General features: G+C 43.0%; 3 protein-coding genes across 4 annotated transcripts; 1 reads left to right on the top strand and 2 right to left on the bottom strand.

Moving 5' to 3' along the window:
- On the top strand, positions 1-16781 carry Nha2 (Na[+]/H[+] hydrogen antiporter 2). 2 transcript variants are annotated; one of them, XM_017246753.3, is made up of 11 exons: positions 1-190; positions 354-623; positions 6656-7058; positions 11186-11473; positions 11531-11713; positions 12141-12316; positions 12384-12490; positions 14187-14375; positions 15046-15189; positions 15529-15630; positions 16359-16781. In XM_017246753.3, exons 1-11 carry the CDS (start codon positions 175-177, stop codon positions 16617-16619), a joined length of 2139 nt encoding a protein of 712 aa, XP_017102242.2. In that variant the 5' UTR covers positions 1-174; the 3' UTR covers positions 16620-16781. The 2 variants fall into 2 exon arrangements, with proteins under 2 accessions (XP_017102242.2, XP_070137762.1); XM_070281661.1 differs by lacking the exons at positions 1-190; positions 354-623 and adding an exon at positions 4559-4709.
- Positions 7643-8859, bottom strand: Or94b (Odorant receptor 94b). The gene is made up of 2 exons (XM_017246754.2): positions 7759-8859; positions 7643-7696 (listed from the first exon to the last, which is right to left on the bottom strand). Exons 1-2 carry the CDS (start codon positions 8857-8859, stop codon positions 7643-7645), a joined length of 1155 nt encoding a protein of 384 aa, XP_017102243.2.
- Or94a (Odorant receptor 94a) lies at positions 9765-11042 on the bottom strand. Its single transcript, XM_070281624.1, has 3 exons — positions 10300-11042; positions 9880-10246; positions 9765-9818 (listed from the first exon to the last, which is right to left on the bottom strand). The coding sequence occupies exons 1-3, from the start codon at positions 11040-11042 to the stop codon at positions 9765-9767; spliced, it is 1164 nt and encodes a 387-aa protein (XP_070137725.1).
- Positions 16782-17796: the final 1015 nt, after the last annotated feature.

The following is a 17796-nucleotide window of genomic DNA, read 5'->3' as shown; positions in this document are numbered from 1 at the left end:
AAGTGTATTTTCGATTTTGTAGACATTCGTCTCCCGCCGCTTTTCTCTTAGACTGTCCATTTGTGTCAAGAACTGGAATACGTTATCGTCAAATTACGTCAGTTCTGTGCTCTTTATTTTTGGTATTGGGACTTTGTACGGTTTGCTCTCTTAGCTTTTTTATTTGGTGCCGACATGAGCCATGAATTGGGTGAGTTTGAACCTGGCACGTTTTCGATTTTGCCAATTGCTGCTAATTTACGAGTTTATGGTTAATCAATTAATTTATATATTTTGCTGACGTTTAATAAAATAAATCTGTGATTTGTCAATTTACAAAAATATCGTTTCAAACTTAAATCAATCATTGACAGAAGTACGAAATGAGGTAGCCGGCAATGAGGATCCTCCTCTGCAGGCATTCCGCAGCAGCAATCCGTTCGATGAATGTTACCAGGCTCCGGTGCTAGCACCTCGGGAGTCGGATGCCAACCATGTGCCCTTGCAGCTGCTGCGACGTGCCAGTGAGACGGTGACCGCCAGCATCCTGGCGGACCTGGAGCCGGAAAAGGAGCATTTACTAGGCGAGCGCCCACTGCCACCCCCCCGTGTTCACGGGGCTCCATACCAGGGAATAGCAGAAGGTGGGTGATACTTATTAATAGCACTAGGTTTGGTCTTACTAGTTTGTTCCCAAAATAAGTATGATTTGCATATGCACTCTATGCTTGGCAGATGGTCACTATTTGTTTAAACATCGGAATATTATTATAATCATTGAAACTCCTTCCGAATTCGCAGCTCTGTTTTCGCAACTGTTGGAAAGTGGGATTTCGCATGGCCTTTTTGCTCGCCGAGCTGCAGAATTTCGCTCCAGGTCCTGGCCAGTGCAGAATTCGGGCGGGAATAATGAGCTGTTTTAGTTGCGCCCAAATGCCCACAATCAGACAACTTACACGAATGCCAAATGCCAGGGGGCTTCGCCAAAGTATTTTTCCATGAATATGCATTAGCCGGGGCTCATTTCCTGTGCATTCATTTCGCATTCGTGGACTTGCTCTGGAGTGCTGCCTTGGCCCTGCTGCCTGCAGCACCGATTCTAACTCTGGCAGTGATTTGGAAGCAGATTCACATTCTGCTTCTGATTTGGATTCAGAAAGTTCTTTTTAAATGGGGTTCGCCGCTGCAGGCTGCAGGCTTTGCTTGCATATGCTGGCTCGTTTATATTAAATAAATTCCATTTAAATGCAGCGTTTCATGGCAATTCCTCAAGCTCAACCTTGAATGGGTGTTCACCTGTTCGGCGTCACTCAGTCTCCTCCCGCCCATGCTCATGTGCTCAAGTGTCGCTTTTCTTCATGAGGGAAATGCGACATTTCTGTTAACTAAAGCCAACATGATATACGCTGGGCACACAAACATCCACGACTATTGATAAATGCAGGGCATGTGTGCTTGTGCGAGAGAATTGTGCATCCGAACTGTGGGCCCGGCCAACTCAGTTCATTACGTATACGCAGTGTGTGTGACATTTGTAAATGCCAGTAGAAGCGACGCGCCGCTGTGACTCGGCATAATGACTGCCAAATGAATGGGAAAATTTTAACTTGAACGTGCTTCAAACCATTTCGACTCTGATGCGTTTTGCCCAACAGCGATGTAAAGGTTGGCCCACTCGAGAGGTCCTTTTGACAGCTTCTGAAGGATGTCGCACTCGGCGTCTCACTTGGTCTGTCACTGGCAGTCGCAACCGTCCTAGCACTCGCACTTGCACTTGCACCTTTGCACCTGCTCCCGGCTAATTACTAAACTGCGCTTAATCGGTACTTTCTGCGACTCGCCTTTGACTGCCTGTCAGTCAAAACTGAAGCTCGGGGATCTGTTTATCTTGCATTGAATTTGCTTTGGCGTTTTCAATTTGTAGTTTTATTTGCCGAGTGTTGAAAGACGGCTTATGACCTGGTTTTTTTTTCTACCTTTTTCTTATATTTGCTCGGAGCCCGCAGCCAAGAAAGTGCCAGTTTATACTGATTTGCTGCGGAGAATGAGCTCTAAATTAGATGCGAATCGCTGGGGCGTGTGCTCAACTCCAGGTAGGAAATGCGTGACAACGGAATGCAATCTTTCCTTTTCTGCGAAAAGAAATTATTCCCTGAATGCAATGCCATGCACTGGTTAACAGGCAAGAGGAAAACAGCATTGCAACAGGACTCACATCCAGAACGCGAGAAGGATGCCGGCTGGTTGCACGGCTGGCATAGTTAAAAGGTGGCACGCTTAAGTAAACATAAATAAAATAAATGTATGCTGGATGCAGGATGCAGGATGCGGGAAAAGTGAATTGATATGTGCCAGAGAAGTGCAGACAGAGACTCAGACGAGCAGGGAACTTGAAACTCTTTGGCAAATAAATGCATAAAATGTGTAAAAGGAAAAAAAGTGATTGAGACCACGGCTGTAGTAGGAGCTGGAGCAAAAGTCATCTGAAAACTCATCGCCGTGTGCAATTTAGCGTTTAAACATATTGAAAAAGCAACTGACGTTTGCATGTAAATAATGAATAGTTGAATAACAGATATAAATCATTGAAAATACACACTCCGGGTAGTTGCTGAATGCTTTACCCTCCTGAAACCAATTTATGGCACTTTTTGCAGCAGCTCTGTAATAACAATCTAAATGGCAAGTGACAAGGAAAAAAGTTTCAAAACTTTTTGAAAAGTACAATAAATTTTCCATTAGACCTTAAAGTACTTGAACTACTACTAGCTACTCGAACTTGTTTAGTTTTTGCTCAGGCTTCATCTAGAAAGCTACTCGCCTCGACTCCAATTAACACCTCTGGAATTCAGATTCTGAGTCGTATTGTCGCATATATGACAAGAACTTGGGCCACTTCGTATCCATAGTCCTGGATCCTTTTTTCCCATCATCACATCTTTGCAAGTTGAGCTTTTGCACCAGGCTCAGTGCAATAATTTGTGTGAAAAGTTCTGCAGCAATTGAAAAGCGAAGACTTTCTGGGCATCCAGAACGAACTGGCTTAAAAAAACTTTTGCATTATTTTCATGCGCCTGGTCACTTGAAAGTTGCAGAAAATATGACAAGATAAAATGCCAAAAACTGCCAGCGGCCAGTGGGCAGGGGGCGTGGCTGCGAAGCGATAGTCCCCCCAATGGGCACAGCGGAGAGTGGTGGCGTATAATAATCAATGGGGCGAAGGCAAAGAAAGCCTTAATGACCTGGCCAACTTGCAGTTCAAGTTGTGTGGCTCAACATTCTCTTTTTTCCAGTTCCCTGCCGCTGAGTGCAGCGCATGAATATGAAATATGAAATATCACAGCAAAGGAGCAGCTTGGAGTGGAGTGGAAAGGAGTGGGGGTGGAGTGGCGTGAAGTCCTGCGAAAGTGCTGTCTTACAATACCTGAGCTCCACTCGCTATCTTTGCTGACACCTTTGCACAATTTATGCACAATTTTTTTCATTGCACCGCCAGAAACGCTGACAAAAAATAAAAGTAAGTGCTGCAAAAACTTTTAAATGAGGCACATAATTCAAAAATGTGCCGGAGACCAGCAGAGAAAATCTCACTATTCGACTATCATTGCCATTCGTTTACCATCTCGCTCCGAACATTTGCCAGCCTCGCCGCCCCAAGACAGTTTGTTATGGCGCAGATATTTTAAATTAATTAGCAAAACTTAAATATTTGCCATAGTTCAAACGCGAACTTCGCATTGAACTTGTAAATATTCAATGAGCCAGGAGCTGTAGGAAGCCTATCTCAACTGAACCGCACCGTGCTCAACGCTCAACGCATTTAACCCCTGCTTGAGTCGGCAAATATTTGCGGGCGTACATAAGTTTCTTGTTGGTCAGGGCTAATTAATTGATAAGCAAATGCTCATCATAATTGCGCCGGAGGTCAAACAAGTGTTTGTATTGAAAAGCGCTGAAGGGCCTGGACTCCTACTTCCCCAATTAATACAGGCGAAGTGGGGGCTTTCCGTTTAGTTCTCTAATTTGTGGATTACTTTGTCATTAACATCTTCATCTTGATCGGTCTCTGGTAGCTCATTGGATTAGCACTTCTAATAAAGTGCCAACTCTTTGAAACTTACCCAATTAATTTCCTCTCTTAACAAAATATTTCAAAAGTGCAAATTATAAACATAAATATTATAGATAAAGAATTGGAGAACATGTATTAGACAAAAAGTAATCTTTAAAATGATTCCTACCTTACAGATTTAATTCACAATTTATAAAGAAATATTTTAGGACTTATTATTTTTATTCTTAGTTATCATTGTTCTTCCGTCTTAAATAATATCTACTGTAATACAATATTTTCCCATCGTCACACATTAGCGCTGTTCTCCGCTCTCGCGATCCGCTAATTTTAAGTTATTAAACAAATATTTTGTGCTTTTTACTCGCGTGTCCACGAGAGTTCTCCACACGGCTGGGAGTATGTTTTTTATTAGCATAAGATAAAAAATATACACCGGATCGGAGTCTGAGAAGCTTTCCAGGAAAAGTGTTCGAGATGCTCGGGCTCAGTAGTCTGCCGCAATCGAATGCGATTAGATGGCGCTTGGAATTTAATTCGCACGGTTCGGTTTGCTGAAATTCTATTCAACGCGAAATTTCCATATAATGGAATATGTAATATTAATTTTATGAGTGCTGTGGTTAACACAACTTATTTAATCATCCTCACTGGCGAGGTAAGCTACCCACAACATTACTCGGAAACTAAAGTTTCAATTTAGACGTGAGCGTATGAGCTTTTTTCATTGGTGTGTTTGTTATTAAAATATCATTAAATTTCTAATATGTGGCTTTATAGTTTTGTAACTTTGTGATTAAATATTTTATATTTGGTAACAATTTCAAACAAAACTATTATTAAAATTCCGTCATACTTACCGAAGAAGCACGAACTATTTTCATAATTGTTTTTTTTGATTGTTGATGTTTTTGAATGTATTTAATCTCTTCTAACAGCATTTTGAGATTCATTTTGGCTGTGTCCCTTTGATAGAGATAGTTTATATTTCTAAACTTATCAGCTGTTTTGTGTTTTTATTTATTTGCCATGTCTGTTTAAGTGTTTACTTTGGCTTTAGGTTCAAAATTTAATTTTTAGGTTCTCCAAAACTTGGGAAATTTAAGTTTTTTTATTGGAAATTTATCCCTATATAATGTATTTATTGTAGATTGATATGCTAATTTAATTTAATTTGTTTTTCTTTTAAAAAAGTGATTTTATGAATGTACAATTGAATCATGCTGATTGAGATTTAATTTAAAAATAATTTTGTAAGAACACCCATCCGGTATATGTAAATGATTTCATCAACCGTATGTGCGTCCTTTAAGAGAGTCGCATGATACTCTGAATCACAATCGACACGTGATCGATGGATTGATACATTTACGCAAACATTGGTATTGTCACACCGTCAAACTAGAGCTCGAGTCGGCGAGAATTGGCGCTAAATATTTGCGCACAATTAACACGTAGTCATCGGAGTGGTGACAAATGACAAGCAGATTGTCTTCGCAAATCAAATACCAGCCCGGTCGGAGGCTGTGAAAAAAAACAATATGGTTCAGAATCTGAATCAAATCAAGTGTTGATTGCACAGCCTAACATTTGAGTCGGCAAACAGAGTTCGCATAATAATTGTGAGAACGGGGCTATTGTAAATTGTCGTTATTAGAACATCGCTTCATATGCAAATAAGAGTCTCCAGTCCAATTAGCCTGGCGGCGGGAGACTGTAGCCAGGAGATGCCAATTGGCCGGAATGCTTCCACCGGTTAGGCGAACCGACATTAAGTGCGCTAATTATAAATGGAAATATTTATGTATTTCCACCTTTTCCTTTTCCGTTTCGCCTAAACGTCGGCAGAAGTGTGAAGTTGTCGCGGCAACAATGAAGCCAATTATGGAGGCTGGAGACTGGAGACTGCCGGAGCACCTGTCGGTTGTCGTCTGGCTGCCGTGTTCTGGCCCAGGTGAAAACAGCATCCTGTCGTCCTCGCCGGCAGCGTGTCTTTGTAGCTTTCAGGTAGCTGCGGCGCAATCAGCGGTTGTCAATCTTTGTTGCAATCTTCATTTTGCCATCGTCGACAGCGCCTTGACTTGAGTGGAAAGGGCTTTCAGGACCTTCGCTATAAATCGGTGTATATCTACATTCGAATGTATGTGTGTGCATCTGCACTTTGCAATTTAAAAGCGTCGACTGCTGCTGTCTCTTAGTTATGCATGAGCAGAAGAATTGAATGGGAAATTATTTAAATGCAGCCTTATAAGCTTTTCGATGCTCGCGCTTTAGTTTCTCGACTCTTTCTTCTCAAATGTCAGTGAATTTTGAGCGTATTTTTGTTTTTGGTTTTTTGTTTCACACTATATAATTTTTATTATAGTATAATAACACTATAATAATAACTCAAGTTTCATTAGAACAATAAAATATACAAGGCAATACAATAACATCAACAAATACTAGTCGCAGGCATTAAAAAAGTTTTTCCAAAGTCATAATTAGATTTTGCAATCTATTTAAATTTTGTGAGTGTTACAAAGTACTTAGACTTCCGAAACTCCTTTGCTTCCTGACACTGACATATCTATTTAAAGTTCCACTTCTTTTTTCCACCTACAGCTAAACGCAAACAGCAGCAGATCCAGAATTTCAACCAGAGGCAACTGCAACAGCAGCAGCAGCCCAGCAACAAAGCACTGGCATTGGCGCCAGGTGACAACATGACACAAGGAGCTGGCAGCGGCAGTTACCCTGCGCCGCAGGCTGGATCGCAGGCCACCCCCAACCAGGACCTTGCGCCGCCGTTGCATACAAAATTAGACATACAGAAGCTCCCGGAGGGCATGGGAGCGGGAGCTGCCGTACAAAACGCTGCAACAATAATTTTAACGCCGACATCATTAAATTTAACAAACACAACACAAAATGTTGCCGGCAACAATGCGGGTCCCGGCAGTGGGAACGGGAATGGAAATGGAGCCGGAGCCGGAGTTCATGGCGACGAGTACAGAGGACCCAAGTGGTAAGTGAAAAGCTCATGTGGCCAAAAATGGGATAAGGACGTGGGGAGGAGTTGGGCATCGCCATTCCATTGTGCAGATTTGTGCTTAACCCTTTGAATGCACTTCCGGCGGGACAGCAGCGCCGCCATTCACACTTTTTCCCTGTACGCGTTTTTCGCATATCCGCTCCTTGCATTTCGTTTTGTATTTGTATATTTCTTTTGTGCGCCAACAATGTCCTCGTGGCTGTTGCCGCTGCACTAGGCAGCGGCGCGTGCTTCCGGTCTTGTCGGGTTTCGGAGCTTCTATTCCTGTGCTCAGGTTCCTGGTCCCTTGTCCCACAACCCATGTCCCAGACCCCGGTGGTCATGTCCCCGACGTCTAGTCGCAGTCGAGCCTTTTCTTTCTTTATTTTATTTTTTTGGCTATGACACTTACTTTAATAGCTGGCGAAATGCCTTGTTAGCTGCCGGCGTTTATTTCAGCTTGTTCAGACATACGAACAACAATGTGGCGTATGAGTTACAGCACTGATGGCTTGCAGTGTTACGTATCCGACCCGTGGGATGTTCCATTGTGCCGGAATCTGTGTTTATGTCTCATTTCACTTGGAGACCTTCAGAAGCAGGGCGAAGAAACTGTAGGCATTGTTGATGGTCTGCCAAAAAAAGGGGTTTCGTTAAAATGGCTAGAAATTGTTTTAGAAGAGAGGGACTTTACTTTTACAAATATTGGCAATCCTATTTCAAAGAAGACTCCTGCCCGAACTTTTACCGGCTTCTTTAAAAATTCCATATAGCAGTTAAGTAGTTTTCGAGTGCCCACCGAATATTCCAGCCAGTTGGTGCCAAAAACGCTATCTGTAAGAGCATTGGCATGGATAGTTATTTCATTGCCGTAGTAGCAGGGAAGGTAGATTTGGACAATCATCACGGCCACGAACTGCACAGTTGTGACAAAGAGCCCAGGACGCTGACTGAAGCCCATATGCACCAGTCGATAGGCACTGAAGCAAATTATGAAGGCGCTAAAAACCACCTGGGACAGGACATAGGGTGACACGAGCAATTCGCATTCCCTGGTCAACGTCCGAACCTTTGCGTGGAGCTGGAAAAGCCTTCGTAACTCCGGCTTGGCCTTCTCTTCAGGCACATCTTTCAGGGATTGAAATCGCCGGCTCATCAACTGGAAGGTCAGGGCGATCTGGAACATAAAATAGCAGCCGAGTGTGTCAAGCAGTATGTTGGACAAGCAGCAGAGCGTCATGGCCACCACATTATAGCTCCAGGCGTAAAAGTAACGCTCTCTAGTGCGCCACTCAAAGGGCACAAAGTATGCGAAAGGAAGCTCGTACTCTTCCTGGAAAAAAACACTGACATACCCCATTAGCGCCACAAAGAGGCTACCGCCAATGTACCAGTAAAATATGCGCTTAAAGCCTTTCTGACGCTCTTGCCAGAATCTGATTTCGTGGGAATTCCGTAATTCATAAGCCGGATCATGCTCCAGATCCCTAATGAACTTGTCGGCCTGCTCCCGGCGATACCAAATATTAATGAGCTTCGTAACCAGAGCCAATTCGGTCAGCGACATGTACAGAACCTGGCCAGCCTCCTCGAAGTCCGACGATGTAATGGCTTCGAGCCACATCAAAGCAATGTAGGTAAGGGTGAGTGGTAAGTGCAGAAAAAATGGATAAATCCGCTTTAGCCAGTACATAATACTTCCGGACTCTCTCTCGTTTGGCCACTTTAGTAGTCCTATCCAGCGCTGGACCACAATCAAGAAGTGCATTGCAGATATACGATTTGTAGATTCCATTCTGGGTTATATCAAGTACTTTTTAATTTGAAACTACAGGTTTTCAGGGCTTTTGTAACCTCCTGATGACTTCCAGGGGTATTTATAGCTCTCCCTCGGGATTTTCCTTTAATAAAAGCAGAACTAGGGTAGTAATGTCATACTGGTTCACGTCGAATCTAACTTTTAACATTCCAGTTCATAGAATTGTTAAAAATTTGCCTCTAAAGCGGCCTGCATCTGCAAAATAAGATACTTTTTAAGGTACTTGGTCTGAGTCCTTTGGAACCGGTTCTTTTGGTGAGCCATGATTTCGTGGTGCTCCGTCCCTAATTTGTTTAGGCAATCAGCCAAAATATTTAAACAAATAATAGGCAGGCAATTATAATAATTTGATTTCTGACATAATGAGCTTCTAATTGCTGGCGTCTTGAATTCGAAATCACGCAATGAAAAGTCAAAAGGAGTTTGGGTTAACCCCATCATAGAAGCTCCTTTCAAGGCTATTTCATTTTTGAAATCAGTGCATTAAAGGCCTAGGAGCAGTAAAGAGGTATATTGGTGTTTATTGTATGAAAAATAAATATTCAAAAATAGCTAAGACTCAAAATATCTTTCCTTTTTTATTAGAGATTTTATTAGAAAATCCTTAAGTTTTCAATTTAATTATATTTTCGTTTAAAAATGAATATGATTACAAAATGGAGTATGGTTAAAAATTTATTCCCAAATTTTAGTTGCAATGAACTAAAATCAAAAAGCTTGAAATATTCATATTTCAAAATAAAAACCATTGGAACCATTATTTACTAGAAATTTTATTTATTCGTTGCTTTTAGTGAAAACATTGGTGCAATATTACATTTAACTATTTATTAAAATGAAAAATAAAGTACTGCCTTTTTTGGCATTTGAAAAATTTCATTTCATTTGGATACATTTAGTAGAAGAGCCAAGAAACTGTAGGCATTATTGATGGTCTGAGGAATAGAAAAACTATTTTAAAGGAAGTGATTGAAGCCAAAATTAAAAATAATAAACCTTAACGAAAATTGGCAATCCAACGGCAAAAAAGTTTCCAGCTCGAATGTTAACAGGACGTTTCAGGTATTCCATGTACGAATTCAAAAGCTTTCGAATGGCCGGCCGACAATGTAGCCAGTTGGTGTGATAGACTTCGTTGGTTAACTGGTTGGCATTGACGGTTATTTCGTTGCCATAATAACAAGGCAGGTATATCTGGAGTATCATAACGCTAACAAACTGCAACATGGCTATAAATTGCCCCGGATTCGCGCGAATTCCCACGTGCTGGAGGCGATAGCCGCTGAAGCAAATGATCAAAGCACTGAGAATAATCTGTGATAGAATATAGGGTGAGACGATTTTCTGGCAGGATACAGATAATCTAGAAAATTGAAAGTTTTAGATACATATACTCAAATTTTGACATCCAGTTACCTCTTAATGCTCTGATGCAACTGGAAGATGTGCCGAAGCTTCTGACCAAAATCGAAGTCATCTTGTATATCCTTAAGAGTCCTCAAACGAAATCCCAGCAAGCGATACAAAAGAGATATGTGGAATAGAAAATAGCAGCCCAGGGTGTCGAGTGTTATGTTGGAAATACAGGTCAATGTCATTCCAGCCATATCGTAGCCATAAGCTAACCGGAATCCTCTTTTGTTTTGCCACTCAAAGGGCACATAGTATGCAAAGGGCAGTTCGTAGTAATCTAAAAAAAGGACACCCGTACAGCCGCTGTAGACGACGCCCAGACTTATCAGGATGTAGATGTAAAAGAATCGCTTGAAGTAGCTTTGCTCCTTTCGCCAAAAATCCATTTCGACTTGGCTGTGAAGGCCGTAGTGCGGAGAACTTTTCAATTCTTCCATAAGCTTCCAGGCTGCTGTGCGGTGGTGCCAAATGCTGAGAATCTTCACCACCAGCGCCATCTCGGTAATCGACATGTACAGAACCTGGCCGGCCTGCTCCAGGTTGCTGGACACCAATGCCTCCAGCCACATCAGCCCAATGAAGGTGAATGTTATGGGCAGGTGCAGGAGGTAGCGGTAGTTCCGTTTCACAAAGCCCGACAGCGTCCATTGTTCCTCTTTATCCAAAGACCAGGGCCACAGGCCGAATAATTGCATCACCCTTAGAATCAGGTTCATGGATTCAATGCGATCCTGTTTATTGTCCATTAGGCTTGCCTTTGGCTTTTAGTGTTCCACCTGTTTGGCTTTTATAGCCATAATTGCCGTGGTAATTATGAACAATTACGACTACATTAATTAAACAAAAGCTATTAACATGTTTGTCTTCACTTTCGAATGACTTCTTTCAGGTGGCTTTATTTGACATTACATTGGAACTTGATTTCTGAGCATGTGGGTCTGCTGGCCATATTTTTGGGGCTCTGGGCCATGGCCTTTGTACTTTTCCCGGACTATGCCCAACCACAGACAGCGATCATGCGAATCGCATTCCTCTTCGTTGGCGCCCAGATCGCCGGCATTCTGGTCTCCTTCGCCCACTTGCCCGACATGCTGGGCATGCTTTTCTTCGGCGTGCTCTACACCAACGTGGGTCTGGCCAACTTTGAGGGCTACCAGCGTCTTGAATTGTTCCTGAGGTAAGTTTTTTAAAGTCTTAGTTATCTTTAAAGCCTTAAACTAACTATTTATATTAGGGAAATGGCTTTGATCAACATAATGCTACTGGCTGGCCTGGGTCTGGATGGCGACGCTTTCAAGCGCCTTTGGTCTATGATTCTGCGACTGACTCTGCTGCCCACCATTGTTGAGGTTGCCGTCATTGCCGGATTGGCCTACCTAACTCTCTCCATGCCCTGGCTTTGGGGTATAGCCTTGGGGTAAGTGATACCATGAATATTCTGTTTAACAATAGAATTTGTAATAAACTTGTCTAGAAACATAATATTAAAGTAATTAGGATTTTAATTTGTACAAATGCATTGAATAATAATTAATTTTCAATCACTGGCCATATTTTTGTTCTCCGATTTGCCTGAAAGCAATAAATATTTGATGTATCCATTTTGTTGTATATTTTGGTTAAAATTAGCAAAATTAGGCAAAGAATTCTGAAATTCTATATTGATATTTAATTGATTTTGTATTTAAATTGTGTTTGGGTAACTACAAAAACTTCTGAATACAAAGCTTTAAATGAATTTAATTATTTATTAACAGAAAAAACAAATCCAAAATAATTAATAATAAATTCTACATAAATCTGAAATATTGAAAGTATTAATTTCTTGCATCTTCATCTCACAGCTTGGTAATCACTGCCGTGTCCCCGAACGTTGTAGTGACTGTGATGCTGAAGCTGAAGGAGGACCGACTGGGTCTCAATAGTGGCATCCACACGCTCATCTACGCCATGACCACATGCAACGATGTGGTGGCCATCTTCATGTTCGGCGTGATAATCAGCGTAATATTCTCGACGAGTGCGTGCCATTCGCGTCCCCCCATCCGTAGACTCGAAATAACCCCACCAATATCGCTCTCTTACAGCCTCGCTCACCCAGCAAGTGCTGCAAGGACCCATTGGCATTGGGATTGGACTCGTTTTTGGCTATCTCTACGGCGTGATGCTCCAGTACTTGCCGTCCCGCCACGCGGTAAGCATTCTTCTCTTTCGCCGCCTTCTGGAGAAGCCAGACAAAGGCGCGGCCCAGACGAGCGGACTGCACTTAAAATGCACATTCAGTGAACACTTAGACACTCAATCAGCGCATTTAATGATGCAAAACGCGCACAAGTCCCACGGGGAGGCGCTTGACAGGGGGCGGCCGGTCGGCTGCTGTGCCATATGTACATGGAGACTGTTAAAGCCAGTGCACTGAAAAGAATTATTCATGAAAGAGTTACAGTAGCTCTGGGTTATGTAAAAGTCAAAAAAGTCAATAGGTCAAAAAAGGATTATTAGGAAAGGATTGTCACCAAGACTATTAAAGAATAGTAACAGCTTTTTTTGAAGTGCATTCTTCTGCAGTCACCATCCCTTTTGGGTGAAATGTTTGTGTGGGTGCATTTTGCATAAAAAGACACTTACATGCACAGAGGCAGCTTCAACGTCGACGGCTACAACGACACAAATGCAACGCCAACAAAAACAACAGATAGAAATGCAACAACGACAACGATGGAGGGAAGCTGGCGACATTTGCGACGACAGTTACTGCCAGCATCTATGTGAAGTTATGCCGGGGACATTGAGGCAGCCACAGCCCGAGCCACAAAACTCATTGCCGCAACTTACACCGCTAATGGCGCGCATAATCAAACGCCATGGGTGGCGGTACTGGATGCACTGGCACATCCCCTCTTCCCCTGCTTCCTCTTTTTATCACACATACCCACATCGACTTCTCATAACTTTTGTTTTCTGCAAGTCGCGCTCGCCTTTGCCACCGTCAAGTGGCATCCGCATCCACGCAGGGCTGCAGTTTGTACAAAAATTTCACGCTGTGCGCCACTTGCATCCTTGCATATTTTACACACCCACTCCGGAGGCGCCCAACCATCTAGTGGCACCCACAGCCATACATTGCCACGGGCTATTCACAGTCCTTCCCGAGGAGGGGGTGGTATACGGTTGTCATCAGGCCTTCTCGGTTTGGGTGCCAGCATCTTTTCGCATGTCATTGCTACCGCTTTTATTTTATTATTATTACACAGTCTCTTGTAATTTTGCATTCAACGTCACCTTTCGCTACTTTTTCCCACCACTTTTTTCCGAGCTAGTTGACAGTATTTTTCAATAAGATATTCGAGAGAAACTTTTTTATTCAAGCGGTGCGGAAGAAAACTCGAAGTTGTTCGAGGCGGAAAATTAAAAGTCCCGTCTATATCTACTTTAGTTTTTCCCATAATAAAGGCGTAAAGTGTCCCGCCAGTCGACAGTAACGAAGCAGACTTCATAAAAATTGTATGCTAGCAGAGCAATTACCTAAAAATCTTGTTGAACTAAAAGAATTAATATCTATTGACGAAGTAGATGAAAAAGGGAATCAATATGCTCTATGGGTATTAAAGCATGATGACACAAGTAAGACTTAAAGCAGAGCCAGAGACCTGGAACATTTTGCTTCAATTGCAGTATACGTTGCGTATACGCAACGTGGCCACATGACCGCCCATCAAAACAGAAACAATGCCCAGAAAGAGTGGTCTGAAAAACAAAGCAGGATCCATCAGAGTTTTGTAAAGTGATTTTCCCCCTTCGTTCGCTTTTTGTTCCACTGCATTCGAACTCACCTGTTTCGACATTCACATCCACTCTCTTCATATCTGTCTTTTGGCCATCCATTGCAGACCTACGCAAATGGTCTGCGCTTCGTTTTGACCGTCTTGGGAGGCACCATCGCCGTGATGGGCAGTCGCGTCATTGGCTACACGTCAGCCGGCGCTCTGGGTTGTGTAACGATGGCCTTTATTGCGAGGATTGGCTGGCGGCGGGAGGAGGCCAAGCTGACGCCCGAACAATTGCAGGCCCAGCAAATAGTAAGTATGAAATAATAAATATAAATGTATGCTTAAAAATAATACAATTTACTTTAAAAAGTTTTAAGAATTTCGTTAGAATATGCAAATAAAATATATAAAACCTTTCTTCCAAAGACCCTATATCTACTTTCTTGCAGTGCATATCTGTCTGGACACGGCTCAGTCGGTTAGCTCTTTGCGTTTCGAAGTGTTTTGGCCTTACCTTTGCCTGACTGAGTGCTTTCAAGGTATTGGCCTTCCGACTCTTTTTGCCGTGTTGTTTTTTATTGACTTCTCTTCTGTTTGGTTTTGGGTCAAGAAAAATGTTCCATGCTAGCATTGCCATTTTTTAAGGCTATATGTGGGATTTTGCCAGGCAATTTGTGACATCACGTCCTTGTCCCATGTCAGAGTAGACTCTGGCTGGTCCTCGATTTGTTTCGAGCATGTGTTTTTCTTCTTCTGGCTGTTTTCCATTTACCTTTCAGTCTAAACTTTTAACCCAGCTGTTGGCCAGTCGATGTTTTTTACGCTTCTTCAGCACTTGGTATCCAAGGCAACACTGAGCCGATTCCCGTAACTTGTTCACTTTCTGGACCCGACAAACAAGCTAAGAGCAAAGTTATAGAAGGGGCTCTAATTATGATAACGAATCTCTTTAATGGCTGTACATTGATTTGTTTTTCAGGCTAGTGTACCCAAGCGTCTGGACCTCATGTGGAAGTTCCTCAAGCCCGTCTCGTTCGCCCTCATCGGAAAGGAAATTCACTTCGCCGTGCTGGAGGGCCATGTAATCGGTTATGGGACCTTGCTGGTCCTCGTCGGAAGTCTGGTAATTAAAATGGTCGCCGGCGGTGCAGCCGCCGTGCCACTTATTTAATTTCTTTCGTTTTCCAGTTTTGTGTGGGGAATACTCTGCTATGCGACGGTCTTGGTCCCCTAGGGTTTCGGTTCAAGTTTCCCTCAAAACTGGGGCTGAAGAAAAAAAAAAGAAAACAAAGAATTCCAGAGATGGCAGACGGGGGGAACCGAAATGAAAATGTTCCGACACCGCAATGCAAATGTTACCTGCACAAAACAGAAAACGAGCAAACGGATCCCAAATGGGGCTGGATCGGGCTGGGATACCAACTAGAGATGACCACTTTCTTTTTTCTCTTCTGTTTTCCAGTTTCGCTTGGCTTTTGCATATTTATCCACATATGGCGGAAATCTGTCGAGAAAGGAACGTGCCTACATTACAATTTCCGGTTTTCCCAAAGCAACTGTCCAAGTAAGTTTCCCGTTCCGCGTGTCATGTTTCTGCGGTTCCCGTGCCACCTCGGGCTGGTCTGGGTTGGCACCATCCATTTTTGCCATCCTGTGTCTCCTGGCCCAACGGTGCTTGCGGTCCTGGCGCTTTTTATTTCATTGCCGGCCATTTGGCCCTCTTGCCACTGGCAACCGGACAGGTCAGCCCGGTCTGTCCGAGTCCTTTCGAGTTTTCCCCCATGCTTAAGTTGTACACGTATTTGCAGGTCATGTTCTCTTGGCCAGAGTCACTTCTACAGCGACTGCAGTTGGCATGGCAGCCTTTTGTTTGCAGTTTCACCGCAAACGGACATTTTGTTTATGTCGCCTGGCCAGTGAGTGTGTCTGTGTCTGCATCTGTGTGTGTGTGTTTGGTGTGTGTGTGAGTGCGTCTGTGGTTGCCAGAAATTTAAATGTTCCGCTGGCTTACTTACTCGCCGACAACCAACAAAAAGAAGGCGGTGTAGGTCACATGTGCCGCTGTTGTTGGCTGCTAAACTTTGTCCTAATATGCGGTTGTGCATATTTCACTGTCCGCCTTTTTTGTCCTGATTTAATTAAAATATTACAAGGCATACAGAGCTACTGTGTTTAATCCGCCCCTGCCGCTTTTGCTGCTGCTGCTGGTGTTGCATATCACTCATACGCAGTGGTGGCCGCTGCTGTTTCCTAATTTGAGGCATCTAACCGCTCGTACTCTTTCACTTTCAGGCAGCTTTGGGCCCGGTGGCCCTGGATATGGCACGTGCAGCGAAAGAGTCCAACCAAGCCCAGTTGGATCTGGCTAGCAATGTGCTCCTCATCTCGGTCCTGGCGATTATCCTTACCGCCCCCCTGGGCGCCATCCTCATGCTCCGACTGGCCCCCCACTGGCTGAAACACGGTGATGAAGTGGAGGCGCTCGAGTCCCCCACCACACCCACACCCACCAACCAGAGCAACGCCAACTCCAATGCATTCGGAAGGAAGTAGCATGCGCGGCAAGCAGCTCCAATCCGGAGTTGACCCTCCGCTAAAAGTTTTAATCCCACTGTGCTTATCCTAGCCATTCTAGCCATCCGTACTTATACGTAATTGTACTTAGAAATACACAGCATCGGAAATAAAAGTGAATGCGAAAAGTTACAAACATAATTCTATTGAGAGTTTTTCAATTTCTTTTTCTTTTCAATGCAGGACCTTTTCTAAATGTCACTCAAATAATTTATACCCGAGTTCCGTGTCATTATTCTGCAGAGGGAGGTGAACATTTTACAATTCATTCTCAATTCCTTGTTTGGAAAAACCTTTTTTATTGGTCTAATTCCGCAGTTATTTGCTTACTTGTCCCCAAATTTCGGCGAATTAACAAAGTTTAGCGTTAATCCTGAAGGACGGTGGATTTAATTGTTTTCCCCGACACTTTGGCCAAGAACAGCATTTTCGGCAACTAATTATGACTGGATCTATGTTAATCCCTGGCCCGAGCCTCTGCTAATTGATTTTATAATTAATTTTGAGGGGCTTTAAACGATTCCGTCTCACAGAATGGCTGTATTTTTTTTCCATCTGCCAATACAATCCGAATTAATGATTGACAATTGAACAAGATTTTACTGCTGCTGGTATATTTCTTGGCCTGGTCGATTAAATGAGCGAACCCAAAATGATTTTGTTATTTCCAAAGACCAGCCATCGGAGTGACTTCCACTTCCTTCTCCAGTTTTTACGCCTGCTGCTTTTGTGGCAGCAGTATTTCGCTTCAGGGAAGCAAAAACAGGACCAAAAGCAGGAAAAAAAACACAATATAATGGAAAGCACAAGAGAATGGCATTTAATTGAAAAGTGATTGTGGGGCCAACTAGAATCGAGTTTTTCCGACCCCTTTTCAAAGCCAAGAGGATGTCGCCAAGCAGATGCAGAATTTGCAATGCAAACGGCTTAGAATGAACTTGATGTTCTGACCGCCTTTGAAGCCTTGTTTTTATTGCTCCAGCGGTCGCTTGCATGATGACCAAGGCTGCAGTGAGAAAAAAATTTCCATAATTTAGGGACTTTTCAGGCAACAAACTGACTTTTGGTCTAGTACGCTAAAATACTTTCAACTCTCTAGCTTTAAATGTTTATCCCTTAAAAACATAAAAAAAAATCGTATTTATTAACCGTGTAT

The sequence above is a fragment of the Drosophila bipectinata genome, chromosome 3R, assembly GCF_030179905.1.
Source record: "Drosophila bipectinata strain 14024-0381.07 chromosome 3R, DbipHiC1v2, whole genome shotgun sequence".
Lineage (NCBI taxonomy): Eukaryota > Metazoa > Arthropoda > Insecta > Diptera > Drosophilidae > Drosophila > Drosophila bipectinata.
The sequence above is the reverse complement of the archived record's forward strand: the minus strand, read 5'-3'. Positions and strand labels throughout refer to the sequence as shown.

What these genes read in the sequence shown, in the direction of transcription:
- Or94b (XM_017246754.2), bottom strand. Translation starts at nt 8,859, where the DNA reads ATGGAATCTACAAATCGTATATCTGCAATGCACTTCTTGATTGTGGTC. An exon ending in GATTGCCAATATTTGTAAAA is followed by an intron (nt 7,697 to 7,758) that starts GTAAAGTCCCTC and finishes TTTTTTTGGCAG; the next exon opens with ACCATCAACAATGCCTACAG.
- Or94a (XM_070281624.1), bottom strand. Translation starts at nt 11,042, where the DNA reads ATGGACAATAAACAGGATCGCATTGAATCCATGAACCTGATTCTAAGG. An exon ending in TTGCATCAGAGCATTAAGAG is followed by an intron (nt 10,247 to 10,299) that starts GTAACTGGATGT and finishes TCAATTTTCTAG; the next exon opens with ATTATCTGTATCCTGCCAGA. An exon ending in GATTGCCAATTTTCGTTAAG is followed by an intron (nt 9,819 to 9,879) that starts GTTTATTATTTT and finishes TCTATTCCTCAG; the next exon opens with ACCATCAATAATGCCTACAG.
- Nha2 (XM_017246753.3), top strand. An exon ending in CAGCGTAATATTCTCGACGA is followed by an intron (nt 12,317 to 12,383) that starts GTGCGTGCCATT and finishes GCTCTCTTACAG; the next exon opens with CCTCGCTCACCCAGCAAGTG. An exon ending in ACTTGCCGTCCCGCCACGCG is followed by an intron (nt 12,491 to 14,186) that starts GTAAGCATTCTT and finishes CATCCATTGCAG; the next exon opens with ACCTACGCAAATGGTCTGCG.